We start from the raw sequence: 19932 nt of genomic DNA on the forward strand, positions 1-19932 counted from the left end.
TTCACCAAGTAAACGCGGACGACCATTCTTCTTACGCTTCGCGAATATGCTATCCGGATTCACCTCATACTGTTTGGCTCATCTTTGAGCTGTACGGACATGGATACCTAACTGTTTTGCGGCAGCTGAGGCACTCAGAACTTTCTCAAACATCAGTTTGAAGAATCTGACTTTGTCCTGATCCGTGTAGAGCGTGTACACTCGCTTGATCGACGCTACTCTCATGCGAACGTCCACATTCTTTTTTACGTCATCAGTCTGCATGGCGTCTGAGCGGCCATCGCTCTCGCGAGTTCGATTACGCAAATACTGCGTGTATGAACTTAGCGTTTCAAGAGCATACTGCTCTTCGTCGATGACATAGTCCATGGGCTCAGTTCCGCCGTATTCGTCGACAGCATTGCCTTGCCCATCATAAAAGAACTGGATGCTCATCTTGTAATCTGAAGTTTCAACCGCACGATGTGGCAGGAAGGAGGAAAGCTGGCCTAAACATGCTTACATGCTTTATATACTCTTGGAGGTGCTAAGCTTTGTACCGGAAGATGCTACATCTGATTTGTCAGCGCTGCGAAATCTATTTTTGGAAAATGCGACATCCACACTTGGAGAATGCGACATAGGTTTTCATTGGATGACGAATTTAATTTATGGAAAGGCTGTACATTGAACAATAGTAGGAAAACACAAGATATGTAATTACAAGAAGCAGTGTGATGTAGGAGGAGGAGTAGGATATCAAGACCGGCTCAGCTAGACTCGTATAGCATTGAGGTTTATCCGCTTTGCGCCGTAATAATGGCTCATGAAGAGTCCCTTTGGGGGTCCTGCCGGTGGTGGGAAAGGCGGTGGCGGCGCTGAGTCGTCAAACCTGGAGAGGAAGAGATCATCGTCGGGTGACATGATATCGCTTTCAGTGTATGCATCGTAAAACACCAAGTCGCTATCGTTAAATAGTGTACGGTCATTATTGCTGTTGCTTTGGCGCCACAGGTCAGATAATGGGCGATGATTATCATTGAAACTTTTGAGGCTGTAGCAAGGGGAAGGATTGGAGAGGGAGGAGATGACGCTTTCGTTGACAAAAGAGTATCCATGGAACTGGTGTTCAAGGACGCTGTCGTGGTTGACGGGATCGAGTCTTGGAGACATGCCAACAAACTCTGGGTCAAAGTTGTGGACATCTGTCTCGCTCGAGAATTGAGGAATGTAAGGAGGGCGGATACGTTTGTTGTAGACGTCTGACCAGTTGAGAGTGGAAAAGTAAGGATGGGAGCGTACAGAGCTGGGGCCATCGATGCCAGCACCAAGCCGTCGGTGAGGTTCACGTTCAAGGAGCCCTGTGATTAAATTGGCGGCAACAGGATCGAAATCTTCAGGAAACTCTAACGGGTCTTGGAGAACGCGAGCGTACATTTCCGCGTGCGTTTCGGCCCAGAAGGGCGTTACACCAGTCATCATTTCATACATGATGGTGCCAAGGCTCCAGTAATCAACAGCGTATGAGTAATCCTTGGACATTAAAATTTCCGGCGCCATGTATTCGGCCGTTCCGCAAAATGTGCCTGTGCGATGGCCGGCACCTTGATAGAACTGCTTGGATAATCCAAAGTCCGTCAGAACCAAGTGACCATCTGCAGCCAAAAGGATGTTTTCCGGCTTGAGATCCCTATATCGCATTGTTAGTAAGTAAACAAACAAACAAACGAAGTAAATCGTTGCTTTACCTGTATAATATGCCTAGACGGTGGAGTTCTTGCAGTCCCAAAAGGATCTCTGCCGAATATAGCAAGCATCGTTTGGAGGAAAACTTTACAAACTTTGCGAGCTGCGTTGCAAGATCGCCTCCAATGTGGTAATCCACCGCGAGAAACAGCTGCTTTGGATCCTGCAGAGCGTAGTGGAGCCTCACGAGAAATGGGTGGCGGACCTTGGCAATAGTCGTCAGGATATCACGCTCCATTCGCGTGTGCTCGATCTCGCGTTGTGTAATGACTCGATTTTTGCTAATGGCCTTGAGTGCTAAAAGTTTCTGCGAGCGGCAGTGTCGAACAAGAAGCACCTAGCGTAGCATTCATCGGTTACTTGCTAGCTACACACAGAAGCACACACTTTTGCATTTACACCTACTTTGCCCATGCATCCTATACCGAGGACCTTGATGATGATGAAGTCGTCGATGGACATCTTTGCTGGCCCCTGATCGTCATATGCTGCACTACTCATGCTGGTAACATCATCGTCGTCATCGTCATCATCTGTACCGTTATAGAAAGAATCTGCACACAGTTGCGGCACAGTGTTTAAAGACGAGAAAGGAGTGGATATCGACGACGATGACAAGGTTGTTGTCGTTATCGTCGCTGTCGTCGTGTTGGTTGTCATTGCTGCCGATTGATCGTTTGGTGATGGAGGTAAAGGAATAGAAGGTTTTTCGTTGCAACGAGACAACAGGGTATCCTTCGTGACGGTGGGAGAGATTTTCGTCTGGAGCACCGTTCTAAGCATGATGCGATCGCTGCTCTGCTGTCTTAAACCAATAAACTCCTTGTAATGCATAGTTTCTCTAATGCGGGAATCGAGAGCACATTGATACAAATATTCCTCGAGCTTTTCGGACAATGGTTTATTGGAGCGCGGGATACAAGATAGCTGCTTGATAGTCCGCTTGCATTTTCGCTTGACAGATTGCTGTTGATTTGCTTGGTACTTTTTAGTGCGAGGGAACTGGATTTTGCTGTGACGAGGATATACGGGTTTGATCTATGTATTATGCATATGGTAGTGAGACCACAGTAACATTTAATGCGAATTTCCCTCCTCTCTCACCTTTTCGTGATATTCAATAAAATCTTGCAAGCTACGCTCGAGCGACCGGTCGCACTCGGCATCTTGGATTATTACATTAAATATCTATAAAGGTCTGAGTTGATATGCTCACGTTTACAGACGCTTGTTCTCTCTCTTACAATGGCAGCAAAGCTACCGCGATTGTTACTGGTATTATCGGTACATGCGATCTCGATGACTGCTATTCTCACGTCTTTCACTGGATCGTCTATCGCTGCTGCTACTGCTGCCTCGGTAGAGCGGTGCTTGCGACGAAAGACTGGAGATAGCATTCCAGTACTAGCCCCCGGGTGTGGTGGGAGGAAACAAAAAAGAAATTAGGAAATGGTACAAGAAGAAAAGCGAAAACAAGAAGTCTTATAAATGACAATCGGATCGGGTTTTCCGGAATTGTCTGTACCGATGGAGAGGGCGGCGGTGGGAATAGTATAGGGAAGGAGAAGAGCGTGAATTGCATTTTGGGGGTTGGATCAACCCATGTTCCCTTGTATGGCAATTGTTTGGGTGGTTACCCCATTTCGGGAGGCCCGCCAACCTTTTTCATCTGGGCTTGACGCCATTTGATTTGGTGAAGGCAGCAGCCAGCAGCAGGGACTTGAAGTAATACAATATTGATACGTAATCCCGTGTGGCGTAAATTCTGTGTCTGCGCAAAGTCGCACCGAAAAGGCTGGTCTAAGCTGCCAACCTTGCACGAATCAACCATATACGCATGGCATGCGCATGTGTCTAGTCTGTATGGCCTTCAAGACAACCCCCGCGCGCTCTCTCTCTCTGTCTCTCTTCTTGTTGTGGTCTGTGGCCACCAGATCTGATCAACATGAAGAGTGGGTAAGACAGCCGATCCATACGACACCAACGCATGGTTACCGGGAGTACAGCACGCTCCCTACACATGCGCGTATCCTCCATTTGTACGGATATCTTCTTATTACACCATAATTCCGTCTGACCCAGCACTTGATTCACGACCGATGTCATCGAGTGATCACGAACGTCTGCTGCTGTTCCCTACGTTCACCGCACGAAAGAGTTGTATATAATTCGTTTGCAAATGATGAATGTTTCACTATGTTGTACATTCGTCGCACGTACTGCCGGTGTTTTCGACAAAATTGGGAAAGGAGCGATCGTGTCTGGAAACAGCAAGGGCGAATTTTTAACCCTTGATTGGCCCGAGCTCACAAACACGCCGCGTAGTAAAGTTACGGGCCGTACAGTGCACTTCTGCCTTTCCAGAGAGAGAGTTTCAGCGCCGGAAGAGTAAAGTAATATGGGACCCCCGCCCACCACGATATTTAGATAGATAACATCTTGCTTTTCTTCCGTGAGGGCTAGACTCGCTGCTTACTAACTTTATTCAAATTAACTTTGCAACAGTCCTACCAGTCCAATGTACATAGATCGAAAGCCAGAGGCTACACAGAAAAACGAGAAGCACATGCTCTTGGTCTCTTCGCTCAAGATATATTCCAAAGACTATCTATAATACGTACCACGAAAGGCTTCGTCACTGTGACATGCGCGCTGCTGAAAGCTTTACACAGGGATGTCCTATAATTAAACTCTTGATCCTTATTTGAATCAGTTTGCATTCAGAGAGCTACGCAGTGATCCCTGAATCTAATAAGTTAATGTACCATTTAAAGATACTTGTAGTTTTGTAGGTTCAGGCACAAACTTTGACGCGATGACGGACTGTTGTTTGCGCACATGAAATTCTCCAGCTCCCCGAAACGGTGTGTTCTCTTCAGGGCACCAACTATATATTTGAAAACGCTAGTGTTGCCAGTCGATCGAGAGAGTAGCAGCAGAAACAGCTAATCAGCGATATAATCCGCGCTGGAGGCTAGTTAGCAAAGCAATAAAACCTGTTTTCCTTATTGCAGGCTATATTTGTTTTAGACATCTGTTTTGCCCGACGTAAATAAGCAATTATCAGTCCCTTGTAAAGACTCTGCATTGCACACGGGTGTTTACAGATAGATCGTCATCGTTTGCGGCAACGTATACAGTTCCCTTCAACGATACATGATCTTTGTAGATTGCACAGACTTCGTAATTTTCAACGATTTGGAATATAGTGCAATCAGAAAAGCTGATTGGACTGCAAGGACGACCAATCACGAAGATGCCTTGATCTCTAGGCCGCGCTCGTTCCATATCTTCGCTGCTTTGCAACCGATGTTCGGTTCCCGTTACCAGAACACATCGTTGCGAGCAGTTTTTGACAAGCTCCAGTCAGGATCTTCGTCGTTGATAATCAGAATTGTTTTGTACCTGCCAATTTATGTACAGTATTTCAACAGCATGTGTTTATATATTTTTGATATCTGTCTGCGTAAAGACTCGTAGACGTCGCATTCATACCTTAGAAACACGATCGCCACCTGTTCACTACGGCTGCTAGTGATCAGATATTGTTTTATAGAGAAAACATAAATAGATAAAATTCACAGCGAGAGCGTGGCAAAAAGTTTTCGTTATTAGCAGGTGATCAATATCGAGAGATAAGAGTCAGTTTAATATAGCCCGCTCCAGCGCCCTTTTTCCGTGTGAACGATCGGAGGCCACTGAGAAAATTCAGAGAGCATCTGCTTGGCAAGCATTTAGACTGTCTAGAGCGACATACAAGTCAAGCTTGAGACGGCAGCGTTTGTGAGGGATGCTTTTATCGTCTGCACATGCAATAAGCAAATTGTAAGGAGGAAGTACGCAATCGAGCAATAGTTCCGGTTGCACAGTGCTATGCAAGACGTCACCCGAGGCTCGCCTGATCTCGCGCCAATAGACAGCTGCGCCCAGGAGACGGCATAAAAAGCGCTGTGTTGCTGCTGACGACGCCTTTATATCTAGCGCACCCTTTTTCCCATTTCCTCATTTACACGTCCTCAATCAATCAATCTCACTACACAATGAAACTTTCAGTCGTCGCTGGTGCCCTCTTGTTTGCTGCCAGTTCCGTTGCTGCGGTTCCTATGGTCCGCCCTCCCACATTCACCGAGGGTCACCTGGCGCCTCTCTATGTTTCCAACGAGTCTGAAACCCTCGCGGATAATTACATTGTTGTGCTCAAGGAAACCGCTGATAGCGACAAGGTCCTTGACCACACCGCTTGGTTGACATCCCTGATTCTCGAAAATCAAGATAACACTCTTTTCAGTGAATGGCTGCACCCTGAATCGATGGGTATCCGCCATGTCTACAACATGCCCAAGCTGAAAGGATACTCGGGCAGATTCGGCAAAGAGATTCTGGAAATCATTCGCCGTTCTGACGATGTAAGTAAATAAAACGATAAACTGTGATACATCGATTCCTAATCGACTGCGCCATCCATCCTTGGCAACAGGTTGCATACGTTGAAAAGGACTCTATGGTCTACACCAGCGAACTCCAGCGCGGTGCGCCTTGGGGTTTGGCTCGTATCTCTCACCGCGATCCCTTGACATTTAGAACTTACAACAAGTATGAATACGAAGCAGATGGTGGCAAGGATATTAAAGTATACGTCATCGATACCGGCATCAATGTCGATCACGTTGACTTTGAAGGCCGTGCTACTTGGGGTGAGACCATTCCCGCGGGTGACCTGGATGAAGATGGTAAGGATACATCTCATTCCAACAGATGCAAGGAATAATTATTGAGTATTTTCTTTTATAATCTTACAGGCAACGGCCATGGTTCTCATTGCGCTGGTACTATTGCTGGCAAGAAGTACGGTGTTGCTAAACTTGCCCGACCTGTTGCCATCAAGGTTCTCCGATCGAATGGTTCAGGAACAATGCAAGACGTCATCAAAGGTGTCGATGCAGCTACCGGCTTGCATTTGAAGGACGCTGCTGCAGCCAAGAAGGCAGGAAAGGTCTACAAAGGCGCTGTCGCCAACATGAGTTTGGGTGGCGGCAAGTCTCCTTCGCTGGACCGCGCTGTGAACGGTGTAAGTGTGCTACTTGTTTGTTTAGCAGCCCCTTAAAGTTTGTTTTGGTCTGAAACAAACTTGTCTGTTATAGGCTGTCGAAGCTGGTATCGTTTTCGCCGTTGCTGCTGGTAACGACAACAGTGATGCATGTAACTACTCTCCTGCCGCGTCAGAGCTCGCCATCACCGTGGGTGCCAGTACTGCACTAGACGAGAGAGCATACTTCTCCAACTACGGCCCGTAAATGTTATATTTTATTTTGGATCAAGAATGGAGGAATTTAACCTATCTCAACGTAAATGTAGGTGCGTGGACGTCTTCGCCCCTGGTTTGAACATCAAGTCCATCTGGCGCGGTAGCAAGACCGCCACCAACACCATCTCTGGCACGTCCATGGCCTCACCGCACGTAGCTGGTTTGGCCGCCTACTTCCTTGGTCTTTCAGAAGAGAGCGTTTCGCCTCAAGAAGTCAAGGACAAGATCCTCGCTTTGGCAACAAAGAACGCTCTGGAGAAGATCCCCTCTGATACGCCAAATCTATTGATTTACAACGGTGCCTAAGAAGCTGACAACATCTTTTAAAGACGACTTTCAGCCGCCTCTAGACCATCCTTTCCTTCCCTTCTTCTCCTTCCTCTCTGCAACTCTCCTACAGTCTTTAGCCGATACATCCATCCTATGTGCTATGATCTGTGGTCCTTTGTACTTTGTTTTCCGTTTTTTCTTAGGCTGTTTATTCCTTTTCTTCCGTCTTTGTTTCCTTTCAATGAACGATGCTGTGTTGTATCAATGAGATTTTAAACAATGTAACTGCAGTTGAATGGTGTATTTGATCGGTCATGCGTCATTTGCATTAGTTGTTATGCCGCGAAATCTGCTGACTGTGACACTGTGGCGTCCAGCAGTTGCCTAAAGCTTGGCAACACACAACAAAAGCAACAAAGGCAATTGCTTCTTTCCCCTTTTAGCTCTTCCCCTTTACAACCCCTTCCTCTCCATTGCAAAGCTGGATCAACACGTCTACAATTACAACAGTGCAGCCGAGTACGGGCCCAACGTTCCCGTCTTGCTGCACGTTCCCTGCACCGCCGACAATCCACTACCTATTGTTGTCATTAAGAGGGAAACGACGCCAGCAGGGCAGCCACCAGTCGTTCTACGTAACTATGCCTTTTTGATTCCCTGTAAACGTTGTCTCTGGTTCTGAACTATTGGCGTTTCCATAGTGACAGGTTTTCTAGTGAAAGACAAGAAGCCAGTCATTGTAGACGAGCGGCGAGATCGATCTAAAGACATTATGGTTTTTGATCGTAGAAGCCCCAACGCACCGCCGACGTCGACAGACAAACCTGGATTTTACCCGTTAAACACTGCGCACGGTCCACTCATGGCGCTCGTAGCCAAACACCTCCTGGATCCGCAGGAAGCGGCGATACCGTCGTCATCGAGACCGCAGTTGCAACAACAGCAACAGCATCACATTGCCCCTCTTACGTTGCAGCAGCAGCAGCACGCAATTCCTCCACCCATGGTACCACAATACTCATACCCTATGATGGTTCCTCCACAACAGCAGCATTTTGGCATTCAGCCCGCGATTCCTGCTACAGCAGCTATACCTCCACAGCTAATACCATTTTTCCAACATCAACATCATCATCAACAGCAGCAACAGCACCATTATCCATTCGCACCACATCAGCAATACTCGCGACGCAAACCCGTTGATCCTCGACCAGCATCCTCTTCATCGACACCCATATCGTCCTCCTCCATATCTCGGCACCCATCGCATCGGATTCCTCGCAAGCAGCCAATGTACGCTACATCGTCGTCGTCGTCATCATCCAGCACTGTCAAAAAGCAAGTACGGTTTTCAGAAGAACCACCGGAAACGTACACGTATCCGCCTGAGGAGGATGGATACTACTCTGCGGACGAATTGTACTACTCTTCCGATGACCCTGATTACTATTACTACTACTACGACGACGACGAGGAGTATGATGAGGAGGAGGAGCAAAGTGAAGAAGATGATTACAGGGGCGAACCAAACCAAGAAGAAGAAGGACAAGAACAAGAAGGTGATGACGATGACGATGACGACGATGAACAAGAAAATATCATCCAGCGACCGTGGTCAACAGGGATAATTGACCGTCCTCTAGCAGCCCGCCAGCGACGGCCGCTTTACATTCACCGCGATGACGGTGCTCATCATCATCATCGGTATCGCCGCCATCGTCCACCGCCACCCCGGTCTGCTGCCTGGATACCGCGCTCCAAATACCAATTGCATCACCACGTCTAGGAAGCATAACTGTAAACAAGAGGGAAAAAAGAAGTAGATATGTGTCGATTACTATTTAGTTAGGGTAATAGAGAAAAGTAACGAAAAAAGGACAAGATTACAATATGCTAGATTCGATGTATACGTAAGTGTATGTGAGTGTGTGAATACATGAAATGAACGAAATCAGAGAGAGAGATATAGATATAGATAGAGAGAAAGAGAGTAAAGACATATAGATATCCTGCCGCTGCCACCGCTGCTGCGGCGGCGACGTGAACAACTGGTTACATTAGAACAAGGTAGTGACCTTGCCAATCATGACTGGAGTGTACTGGTAAAATGTAGCGACGGAGAGAGACACGATGGTGAGGATTATAGTGTCTGAAAAAAGTAGGAATGTTTTAGCATTCACATTGCCAACTAGGCTGGTGGGGTGGGCATTCAACAACTTACTAAAGAGGGTCTTCTCCCAAGGCTCCATGACATACAGAGCTGTCATGAGTTCGTACTGGAAGAAGCGCCTGGAGACGTATGCTGATAAAGTCTCTGACTTTGCCATTATGTGCGTGCGTTGAAAGTGATATGAGTAGAAGAAAAAAGAAGAAAAAATCTAAAAACTGACAAGGGCTTTACATATTCGGTCGGCCCGCGGACTCTCCGGGTCGGCGCCTTGCTGCTAATCCACCCAAAATGGATATTATTACGTACATACACTTTGCCCAACAATCATATCGACCTGTTAAGAAGTGCAAACCCTAACTATGTATACATGCAAGATGACACATTGGCCGGTACTCATCGAGAAGAAAAAATAGATTACATAGCGGGACATCTTCCATCCAATTTGGATTGCTTGACAGTTGCATCTCGGTTAAATTGTGTGTCACCACCGTCTGTCACGCGGGTGATGAGCTTCCTCCCTCCGTCTTCTTCATGTGTCATCGCAGCACCGCAGCAATCTCTTAACTGATATCTCTCGATAGGGTTGTTGCAAAGGATATAAAAATATGAAACAGTAGCGTTATATTTGAATTGGGAGAAATGCAATGCATTTTGTGTGGTGTGTAAAAGGCAATGTTGATGTAAAGAAGTTCTCGGTTTATATTAAATCATTTTACTAAGCTTTAACTAATCTAATGAAGAGAGTATTTGATGGATTGCTTAATGCCTTACAATCTTAGTTGGTGGTGGTAGAAGAAGAGACGATTCCGGTGGGTCCGTGGTGGTTGGCTGGTGCGGGGTGGAGGAAGGAGCGGCGCCAATCACCAGCCAAAGCGGGCCGACTCCCAGGGCAGCACCCGCAGAAATGAATAGTGGCAACCCAGGTAAGGAAAATCCTCCTCTTCCAAAAAGCATCGATGGCACCGAAGCAAGCTGGTAAGCGAGTAGATGGATGAATGAATAGATGAATGGATGAATGAATGAATGGATCGATTGATTGACGAATGGATGAATCAGCTACTCAAAAGGCTGCCGCTGCCAAGAAGGCCACCTTGAAGGGTGTCCATAGCAAGGGCGTCCGTAAAATCCGCACCTCGACCCACTTCCACTTGCCAAAGACCTTGAAGTTGGCACGCAAGCCAAAGTATGCACGCAAGTCGGTCCCTCACTTGCCGCGCATGGACCAGTACCGTGTCATTCGCAACCCATTGAACACCGAGACCGCCATGAAGAAGATCGAGGAACACAACACCTTGACCTTTGTCGTTGACCTCAAGGCCAACAAGAACCACATTAAGAACGCCGTCAAGCGACTTTATGACGTTGAAGCTCTCAAGGTCAACACTTTGATCAGGTAATTAAATGGAAATCAGCGTGCGATTCGTGGCATTGGAGTGCTCACACACACACCATATACATTTGCAGACCCGACGGTACCAAGAAGGCCTTTGTCCGCTTGACTGCCGATGTCGATGCTTTGGACGTTGCAAACAAGGTAAGGAATGATTATTTAAAAGGAATTGTATATGCTCAATGTAAAAAAATGCTCATGAAAATATCACTGCTTGTCACTTGTAGATTGGTTTGATCTAAACTGCTACCGTCCAACAATAAACAACTGTTTGTCTCATACACGCACGCATTTGATATTCGCATGGGAATAATAATGGCAGCTCGGAATGGACAGAAAAGGCAAAGAGCAAAACGGACGACGATAATTGTTGGGATGTTGTTATTGTTATTTTGGAAAGATGTTGAGGGCGCAGCGAGTGAAGTACGGATATTGTGGGAAATGCTGTGGGCGGAAAAATGTCCGAGCGAAAAGGGCGTCGTCGTTCTTGACATGGACGTGGTGTTATCTTGACACACATAATTCAAACGTCTTGAAACTGTAACATCTGAGCTATTTTCTTTTTTTGTTTCTTTACACATTTTCGCATGATCATCGTTGTTGCCTTTTGACCCCTTTTGTGTTTGCAAAGTTGTCTTCATCTGTCTCTTTTTTTGTCCTTTCCACATTTTATACATTTTTGGTCTTCTACTATCTACTCTTTCCATCATCTCTAATTCCTGTTCTTCTTTGGAATGAAAAGTAATCCTAATTGGCCTTTATCAACTTGGCTGATCATTATCCTGCTGTGCGTGCTGCGTGCCTGTCACCTGCATTGGTCTTCCACAAAAGACCTTCGAGCTACTCAGGGTCCTCCATGGCCGCTACCACATAGATTGCAAACATCAGAAGAGTCTTATATGCGCTCGCTAGTCGCTAATAATGACACGACGAGTATCGGAAGCTCTTCTTCAAACCTATTCTATTTCATACAGGTAAAAGAAGCATAGTATACGTTGAAACCAAAAAGGGCACACTAACAACATGTTTGTTATTTTCGACGACACCAGATATCTGACCTGCATCTGTCAAAATATCGCGCGAATGGCCACACGCTACATTTCCTACACTTTTTGCAAACGGTTCTTCCTACAGTAAAGTCTGTTGTGCTAAAATATACATACGTGGTTATGTACGCTGCCCGTTACTGACATCTTTCCCTGCCCCAGCCCGAGTTTTGTGGTTGTCACGGGTGATCTGACCGATGCCAAAGATGCACGCCGTATCACGTCGCAGCAATATTTGGAGGAGTGGCAGGTATACCGCAAGGCGATTGACGAACGGGCAGGTGACATTCTGTGGTACGATATGCGTGGCAATCACGATTGTTTTGATTTGCCCTCCTGGCAATCGCATGTCAACCTTTATCGGTCATATGGTCAGCAGCAATGTTTCATCGTTGTGCTTATTCTATTATCAGCGGCTCTAACAATTGTACATTTATGCAGGCCGCAGCGCAGATCTTGTGGAAAGCGGGCGTGGTGTATACACTTGGCAGCTAGATCAGGACGATGGGCGATATCGATTCGTTGCCATTGACGCATGGTAAAAACAAAAGCAATGGAAAAAAAACGTCGATCGTTACAACATGTAAATGTAATGTTGCTACTAGTCCTAAACGAGGTCCTTCGCGACCGCTTAATTTCTTTGGCTACTTGACTTCAAGAACAATGGATCGACTAGCTGATGCTTTAAGTCCTGGTGCTTACAATCATACATTTGTGGTTAGTAAATGATTGTTGTCATTTGTATCATCAGTAGTGATTAATAACATTGTCCATGTAGTTCTCACATTATCCAACGACTACGATGGTCTTTGGCACATCAAGTAAAGGCCATTCGTTCCGCGATCTTGCCAAACGTTTCAGCATCTATTTCTGCGGCCACCTGCATCGACTGACGGCTGGTCTGGGCGATGTACTGCAATGGTACAACCCGCGCACCCAATCTCTTGAGCTCGAGCTTGGCGATATGATGAGCCATGCCGTGTACAGGATCGTTGCCGTAGATCACGACTTGATATCATTCAATGACTTTTCACTTGAAACTGCATTGTCATCATCAAAGAAGAGTACGGCCATTGCACCGACTACAACGACGTCAGGCGAGATTATTTGGCCAGAAACGTTGCCAATGCAACCCATGATAGTCATCACCAACCCCAAAGATGCACGGTTTGCCATTCCAAGCAAGGAGCCGCTCGATCGCATGCGCAAAAGCAGCCACGTTCGCTTCCTCATATTCTCGAGGCAAGAGGTTTCTGACGTCCGGGTATTGATTGACGGCAGTCGGCTGCAAGGTGAACCTGAACAGGTGGTGGTGATGCCAGAAGAGGGTAAGAACGAGAAGAAAAATACTCTGCCTCCTCCGCTGTGGACATTGCCGTGGGATCCAGCAACCTGGGATGACGGCAAACTCCACACGCTACAAATTGATGCCATTGCAAGTGATGGGCAGAAAGGGACAGCATCCATCAAATTTCGACTGGATAGCAAACGAGCTGAGATCCAAGGCGGACCAGGCGAGTTTATTATCTCATCGAGCATGACGCTTGTTGTAAGTGTATAAAATTACAACAAAAAATTCGATCATGTTGGGTAACAGAAAAGAAATGCTTTATTCATTTCATCTACACAGCTGCAGGGAATGACATTGACAGCCATTGCGGTGCTGCTTGGACTTCTGGTGATAGTTCCAAAGATACCCCCACGTGATCGATCGGCGGCGTTGCAACGAATGCATCGGCTGCCAAGGACATCGCTTAAACGCCACATCCTGGCATGGCGGTTTAGGTTCACTGACCTGCCTGAGGACCAGCCGTGGTGCTGGATCGCCAGTGTCCTGTTTCTTTTGGCACTGATCACGCTGCCTTGGTTCCGGGCCGAGTTTATACCGTCTGCGTCCATGCCCAGCGAACGTTACGGGTTGTTTTATCTGTGGGGTCTCAAGTTTGGTGACGAGTGGATACCGATTGCAGACACGTGGATGTTTGCTGCAAATCAGATCTGGCTGGACGTTGCTGTGTTTATTGTCTTGTTTGCCTGGCGATCCACAAGGACCGGTGATTTGCGAGGCACTTGCCAGCCAAAGACCATGAAAGACGATCGTCAGTGGCACGAATATGCGTGGTTCAAAGGACTCGAGATCTTGTACTGGCTCTGGCGGGTCTCAGAACTGGCTGCGTTGGCATCTTTTTACGGTGGAATGTCCACACTGGTTTTCAACATCCTGGTTGCATGGACTGCCTTTGTAGGCGGTGTGCTGGCGTACGGCAAAGGCGGGCTGTTTCAGACCCGGAAGCAAGAGGAACAACTTGACGGGGATAACTGTGTGTGTGGACTGAAATGTGCCGAGACATTGAAGCAAAGGATCGACAGCGATGATCAAGATGTTGAACAAACAACAATAACAGCAACAAACAACACTGCAGAGGAAGAAGATATCCACCTATTATCTTTTGAAAGTACTACTGCTGCCAGTCGCGGCCGGCGGGTGAAGAGCCGAAAGCGCAGTTTGAAGGTTACATAGCAATTTAGAAAAAAAAAAGACTCTTTCTCATTTTTTCTCGTTGCTACACAAACAAGAAGCTCCGCAGAACACAGCGAGCTATATAAATGAGAGAAAGAACAAAGCTTTGCAAACCCTTTTGCACCTTAACATGTCCGAGGGTTACCAAGACGAGCGGCTCCAGTCGTCTCGCTACAGTGTCATCCGTTGGTTCGGGTTTGACCAATTTGAGCCTGAGCGTGCTGTTACATCCTACTGGGTATCCTCGCGAGTGTTTCTTTGCATTCGTATTCCCTTGGTCTTATATTCGACAGTCGTCATGTGGGCGGACATCGGTACCACCGCCCAGGAAGGAACATTTTACAAGTTCTTTACATACTTTACCAACTTAACATTCATCGGTCTCCACGCCTACCTGGTTGTATGTACCGCAGATTTGATATTGATGATCCAAACACGCACAAGATGTTTACTAACAATGTTAAAGACCGCATTATACCACCATGTTTGTTACTTGCTGGCCAAACCACACTCACCAAGGTCGTTCTTTAAGCAGCCCCCAGTGCTCAACTACCTGTACTTGTATCTTTACCACTCTATCGTCGTATTCAAGTAATTATCATCAGAACGGACGATATTCGCGGGCTATACTGACGCCATTGGATAAATAGCATTATTACGCCGGTCGTCTTTTGGGCTGCCTTGTCCAAAACCATGCTTACTGGTAAGTATATATGAGTCTACATTGGGTATACAGGAAATCTTGGCAAACTCAAACGCGGAGCTCTTCCATCTTTTTTCTCCAAAAAACTTTTTCTTCTTGCCCACTCAATGCGGCTGCCGGCGGGGGTACTACTTCACGCGGTGGAATGAAATCAGATCCAAGTTCGGTGCCTTCTATGCAGTGGTGGACAACTACCTCCGTGCACGGCGTCTCGTTCTTTATGATGATCGTGGACGTGATCTTTAATCGCATGAAACTCTACATCAACATGGTCCTTTTGGTCTTTATCAATGTCGTGCTGTACATGTTTTTGACATTCATCGTGCACGCTACGTAAGTGTTTTCTCTCTTCTTCAATTGTCACGTGCATATAGTTTCTCTTACACGAATATGCTACGTAGCAACGGCTTTTGGGTATACCCTTTCCTTGACTGGGCCCAGGGTCCCGTAACGGCTGGATGGTACATTGGTATCGGTGCGGCGTTCATTGTCGTGTTCTTCATACAGTACGCGTTCCATTGGTTCCGTGGCTGGCTCGGACGAAGATTTGGACGTCATCCCACACCTCCTCCAAGACAGGAAATGATGGAACGTGAACAAGTCTAAAATTGTTTGTCGTTGTTGTTCGTGTTCATCAATTGCTCTCTATAACGCATATTTAAATTCTCACTCTGCAGGTCACTACTATTGCTGTATACGTTTATAATACTGTCTATTTATTGTACCCTTACACACTCCTCCAGTATCGCTCACAACTGCGACTGCTGTGTTGTTCTCTTTTCACGTGATTTTTGTCGAGAAAGATAGAATATACATGTTGGTTATTATTTCGGCAGAGGGTATCTCCAATGTTTTAAATGTCTAGCTGAAACTCTTGAAAAAAAATTTAGCAGGTCGACGTTGATCCGTTTTACTCTGCACACAAGCTGGTTGCTGCTCGAGTAAATGAGCAGGAGCTAGCAACGTGGAAATTTTTGAGGAAAATTTCATTGCTGGAAATGAAATACAAGTCTGGATGTACATTTTTCTTTTGATGCCATCCACGATGGAGATCGTAAAAGGAATGGGGTTAATCTAATTGTATGTATGCGCCCATTGTGCACAGGCGGATGTGCTACACATGTGCCTGCATGTGCTTCAATGTGGATGCGCCATTCAACGTTGCACAAAATGCTATAGCTCCGAGGTTGCACAAACTCGCTAGCAGCTGTTGTTGAAATATATGTTGCTATATGCATATATTTTTATGACATGTGTTGCTATTATTACTATTCATGTTGAAATGATCATTGATGATGATGATGATGATGATAGTAAACAAGAGACGAGGCTCTACCTTTTGGATCTTGCTCTCGTTGAAGTGCCGGTGGAGGTGGTGTTGAAACTTGCTGATGTCGAATTGACTGCTGATGACGTTGATGGTGTTGGTGATGTTGAATAGAATGTGCATCCCACAGGTACGTGGAGCTAGGCACAATTGGGGTCGTGGGCAAGTCCGTTGTATTAATATTACAAACAGTGTCAGGAGTTGAAGGATGTATAGATACTGCTGGTGGCATTTGTTGTTGTTGTTGCTGATGTTGCTGATGGTGGTGGTGGTGCATCTCGACGACCGCCGCTGCTGCTGCCGCCGCCATCGACTGTAACATTTGATTTGCAGGTAGCAACATCCACGACTGTTGTTGGTGTTGGTGCTCCGCGAAACTATATATTTCACCAGCAGCGATGCCTTCCTCGCTCGGCGGGTTATACAACCCTATCCGTTGTTGCTGCTGTTGACCAACAAGATCGCTTACAGTTGCTTGCGAGGGTACAGTAACCTGCTGCACGTTGGAAGTGGTACTACTGGCGACGCTGCTGGTACTGCTGCTATTGTTCCGCTTCGGAGCCGGCTCGAGTAATGGCACGCCGCTGCTGGTATTGGTGCTGCCCAGTTGCTGCAAGAACTTTGCGCTGTTTGGAATATCTGCATACTGCCGCATGATATGTATTGATTGCACTGATCTGTCAAACAATGTCCATGATTGACGCACGAGTGAAATGTCACTATTCCGCAGATACTTTGAGTGTACTTTTAGCGCCAACGAAGCGCAGTGTGTCAGATAGTCGAATTTGAGGACGGTGCTCGGTCGTTGACATAGGAAATGGACAAGCTGAGTTATACACGTTGCTGCAACGCGCTGCTGGAATTGATGTATTGCAGAGTGGGGTTGCCTTAAGAGCAGATCGAGGTGAACCATGTTGTACGTCAAGTGTAAGTGAGCAATGCACGATCGAGGTGGTGGTAACTGAAGAATGTTGTCTACGGACAGCTCCGAGATCGGTGTCCACTGCAACGACGGCGGCAGTGAGCGCAACCATTCGAGAAATCGGTCTTGGTAGCCTGCGAATACTTCTTTTAACCGTTCTTTATCTCCTGTATTTGATGTTTGCTGCTGTTGTTCGTGCTGGTAGTACATGCCCAAAGTCATCATGCGTCCTTCGTCGATTTCCATAAACTTGACCATATATCGGCTATATTCGATAAGCAAGCTCTCCAAGGGGTCATCTTCCGAGACTGCCGCCGCCGCAGGAAGATCGACTGAAGCAAGCATAATTGGCAGTATCCAAGGCCTTTCCCAGCCTCCACTGAGCATCTTGTCAGTCACGTAGCAGCCCCAGAAAACCTGCCGTCGAAGCTCGATCTCGTCTGCCGGTAAATCTTTGCTGATATTCCGCTCCGAGTGCAGGCCGAGCTCGATGCTCATTCTGCTCGCCATGCCGCCGTACATCCATGCTCTGCAAAGCTGGTTGCCTTGCGGTCGGTTTTGCTGCGGGAGCGGTTCGTAAAAGCTCATGTGGATCAGAGCTACAACTGTGCTGACACGAGGTACATCGAAGAAATCGTCTAGAAGCCGTTTGGCTCGATGGAAAAACACATCGGAAGAGGGTAAATCCAAATGCGCCGATGCAAACCGTGCTACGCGAGCGTAGATTGCATTTAAAAGAAGCGGTGTTATGAATGGACCCCTTGTCTGCAGTTGCCTGTAAAAGTAGCTGCGAGGCACGAGCGGCAACGATTCATGGAGTTCGTTGTAGTAAATGTCAATCATGCACAGCTGCGCTTCCCTGGACGGCATCTCGATAGAGCCACTATATCGGCTAGGTAAAGGCGCATCCAGAGTCCATTTTATAAAGTTCCCGAGCGGTTCGACCTCGGTCGCTTTGCTGCTACTCGTCGGTGGTGAGTCGTAAAAGCTAAGATGTCGTAGCCCTTCTCCAAGGACCGCGAGCGTATTGCCTGTTCGGGACTCTAACGGAATACCACGCCGTCTCTGGCGCGAGCTTGGATCCTTATTTTCTGCAAAAAAGAAGGATGACTCCTCTTGATCGCCGCCAGCAGCAACCATTGAGCGCGAGTCACGTGACCTCGATTGATCTGATAAATGTCCATGCTGCTCTTCATCGGGGTCAAATGATCCATCCTTGTAAAACGTGCATCGTCTGTTGCGGGCTGGTCACAAAAGAAAGTCAAATTCCATCCAAGCAGCTTATCTTTCTCTTGCGCGTTTACCTTTGCACTATTTATACGCGAGGCCAGTTTTAGAAAAATGAAAAATTCAATCTGTCTGTTGTAGCTGTGATTGTGTGTATTTACCTGCATACACGGTCGAAGTCCATCGCACTGCAACGTTGCAAGAAGTAAGGTTAACAGACTCGCGGGTGAGTGTCGTTGCAATCTTCGAGATCGCGATCAGAGAGAGAAAGAGATTTACCTTGATCTTCTTTGCCCTGCAAGTATAACATGCGCGACCGACTTTGAGCCTTTTGATATGCCCAGGATCCGGCGACGAGCTGGTATCCATTGTCGACAGACGAAAAAAAAAAAGAATGGAGAGAAGGAAAAGGCGGTTTCCAAGGAAAGAATAGAGAGAAGAGGAAGAGAGAAAGAAAGAAAGAAAGAGCAAGCAAAGAAGAAGAGGACTAAATAGAACTAAACTTAAACAGCCATGCTCTTGTCCTTGACAGAGATAAATTGCTTTATTGGGGTAGTTCACTACCGTGAAACTGCTGATGCGTTTGACAGGAACCCAGGAGGAGGAGGAGAAGGAACCCAGACTGTGGGAATACTGTTCGTATTTGCACGGAGAAAATAGAAATGATCCGCGTGTAGCGCGTGAACGAAGGAATGAATCTTCCGTTTCGCTTTTGCTGCTGCCTAGTCTTTTCCAGAGTGGGCGAGTAAATCGACATGATCGCCGACCCCAATTTCTACTTAACGTAGTATGTATGCACGTCCCGTCAATGTGTATGTGCGCTAACTTGAACAACAGCTGCAATCGGAGTACACAAATGTTGCATAACTAAGAGATGCAAAGTCGCCGACGCAAACTACTTTTGGTAGCAGCGCCATGGATTCGCGTGCACAGATCTCTTGGCTACCATGGCAACATGGTGATTGATGTGCAACCAAAGAAAAACGCAGGATAATTTCATATAATCTCGAATGACTAACGTGAGCGAGGTGGGGCCCGTGGAAAAGTCCCGGAAAGCCGCTGCTGAGTGATCACCGCTGTCGGTCGATCCCTACTTCATAAACGTATATTCTTTGATCGTCGCTCTCCCCCAAGATACCGAGACTTCCCAGCCGGATGCTGTAACGTTTGTGTGACTCTATGCGCCCTGCAAAGAATTATATGTGCAAGATTTTATACTCCAGTGTTATTTTTATTCAACAATTTCGATTTCAAAAGTTCAGGTGCCTATTTTCCGCTGCCTTTCAACTTACGACCTGATCGACATGATAGATTTAGGGCAGCGTA

The 19932-nt window shown here is 46.8% G+C and overlaps 10 protein-coding genes across 10 annotated transcripts; 5 read left to right on the forward strand and 5 right to left on the reverse strand.

The window, feature by feature from the left end:
• Nucleotides 1–78: 78 nt before the first annotated feature.
• Nucleotides 79–435, reverse strand: VTP01DRAFT_7878 (uncharacterized protein; the record flags this gene model as incomplete). The annotated part of the gene is made up of 1 exon (XM_069386937.1): nt 79–435. The coding sequence occupies one exon, from the start codon at nt 433–435 to the stop codon at nt 79–81; it is 357 nt and encodes a 118-aa protein (XP_069242343.1).
• Nucleotides 436–753: 318 nt separating this feature from the next.
• VTP01DRAFT_7879 (uncharacterized protein) lies at nt 754–3122 on the reverse strand (the record flags this gene model as incomplete). Its single annotated transcript, XM_069386938.1, has 5 exons — nt 754–1669; nt 1728–2062; nt 2131–2763; nt 2830–2913; nt 2970–3122. The coding sequence occupies 5 exons, from the start codon at nt 3120–3122 to the stop codon at nt 754–756; spliced, it is 2121 nt and encodes a 706-aa protein (XP_069242344.1).
• A 2643-nt stretch (nt 3123–5765) lies between these two features.
• VTP01DRAFT_7880 (uncharacterized protein) lies at nt 5766–7336 on the forward strand (the record flags this gene model as incomplete). The annotated part of the gene is made up of 5 exons (XM_069386940.1): nt 5766–6131; nt 6203–6455; nt 6525–6793; nt 6867–7015; nt 7081–7336. The coding sequence occupies 5 exons, from the start codon at nt 5766–5768 to the stop codon at nt 7334–7336; spliced, it is 1293 nt and encodes a 430-aa protein (XP_069242345.1).
• Nucleotides 7337–7366: 30 nt separating this feature from the next.
• On the reverse strand, nt 7367–7999 carry VTP01DRAFT_7881 (uncharacterized protein; the record flags this gene model as incomplete). The annotated part of the gene is made up of 2 exons (XM_069386941.1): nt 7367–7551; nt 7966–7999. 2 exons carry the CDS (start codon nt 7997–7999, stop codon nt 7367–7369), a joined length of 219 nt encoding a protein of 72 aa, XP_069242346.1.
• A 73-nt stretch (nt 8000–8072) lies between these two features.
• VTP01DRAFT_7882 (uncharacterized protein) lies at nt 8073–9086 on the forward strand (the record flags this gene model as incomplete). The annotated part of the gene is made up of 1 exon (XM_069386942.1): nt 8073–9086. The coding sequence occupies one exon, from the start codon at nt 8073–8075 to the stop codon at nt 9084–9086; it is 1014 nt and encodes a 337-aa protein (XP_069242347.1).
• A 271-nt stretch (nt 9087–9357) lies between these two features.
• VTP01DRAFT_7883 (uncharacterized protein) lies at nt 9358–9567 on the reverse strand (the record flags this gene model as incomplete). The annotated part of the gene is made up of 2 exons (XM_069386943.1): nt 9358–9449; nt 9522–9567. 2 exons carry the CDS (start codon nt 9565–9567, stop codon nt 9358–9360), a joined length of 138 nt encoding a protein of 45 aa, XP_069242348.1.
• An 859-nt stretch (nt 9568–10426) lies between these two features.
• On the forward strand, nt 10427–11102 carry VTP01DRAFT_7884 (60S ribosomal protein uL23; the record flags this gene model as incomplete). The annotated part of the gene is made up of 4 exons (XM_069386944.1): nt 10427–10445; nt 10527–10863; nt 10935–11004; nt 11088–11102. The coding sequence occupies 4 exons, from the start codon at nt 10427–10429 to the stop codon at nt 11100–11102; spliced, it is 441 nt and encodes a 146-aa protein (XP_069242349.1).
• Nucleotides 11103–11759: 657 nt separating this feature from the next.
• VTP01DRAFT_7885 (uncharacterized protein) lies at nt 11760–14427 on the forward strand (the record flags this gene model as incomplete). Its single annotated transcript, XM_069386945.1, has 7 exons — nt 11760–11834; nt 11910–11998; nt 12069–12277; nt 12348–12444; nt 12512–12623; nt 12685–13455; nt 13537–14427. The coding sequence occupies 7 exons, from the start codon at nt 11760–11762 to the stop codon at nt 14425–14427; spliced, it is 2244 nt and encodes a 747-aa protein (XP_069242350.1).
• Nucleotides 14428–14557: 130 nt separating this feature from the next.
• Nucleotides 14558–15736, forward strand: VTP01DRAFT_7886 (uncharacterized protein; the record flags this gene model as incomplete). Its single annotated transcript, XM_069386946.1, has 5 exons — nt 14558–14827; nt 14894–15018; nt 15078–15130; nt 15286–15463; nt 15532–15736. The coding sequence occupies 5 exons, from the start codon at nt 14558–14560 to the stop codon at nt 15734–15736; spliced, it is 831 nt and encodes a 276-aa protein (XP_069242351.1).
• A 680-nt stretch (nt 15737–16416) lies between these two features.
• VTP01DRAFT_7887 (uncharacterized protein) lies at nt 16417–18975 on the reverse strand (the record flags this gene model as incomplete). Its single annotated transcript, XM_069386947.1, has 4 exons — nt 16417–18623; nt 18684–18690; nt 18768–18794; nt 18886–18975. The coding sequence occupies 4 exons, from the start codon at nt 18973–18975 to the stop codon at nt 16417–16419; spliced, it is 2331 nt and encodes a 776-aa protein (XP_069242352.1).
• Nucleotides 18976–19932: the final 957 nt, after the last annotated feature.

The sequence above is a fragment of the Rhizomucor pusillus genome (genome assembly GCF_041956525.1).
Source record: "Rhizomucor pusillus strain CBS 183.67 unplaced genomic scaffold VTP01scaffold_4, whole genome shotgun sequence".
Taxonomy (NCBI): Eukaryota; Fungi; Mucoromycota; class Mucoromycetes; order Mucorales; family Lichtheimiaceae; genus Rhizomucor; species Rhizomucor pusillus.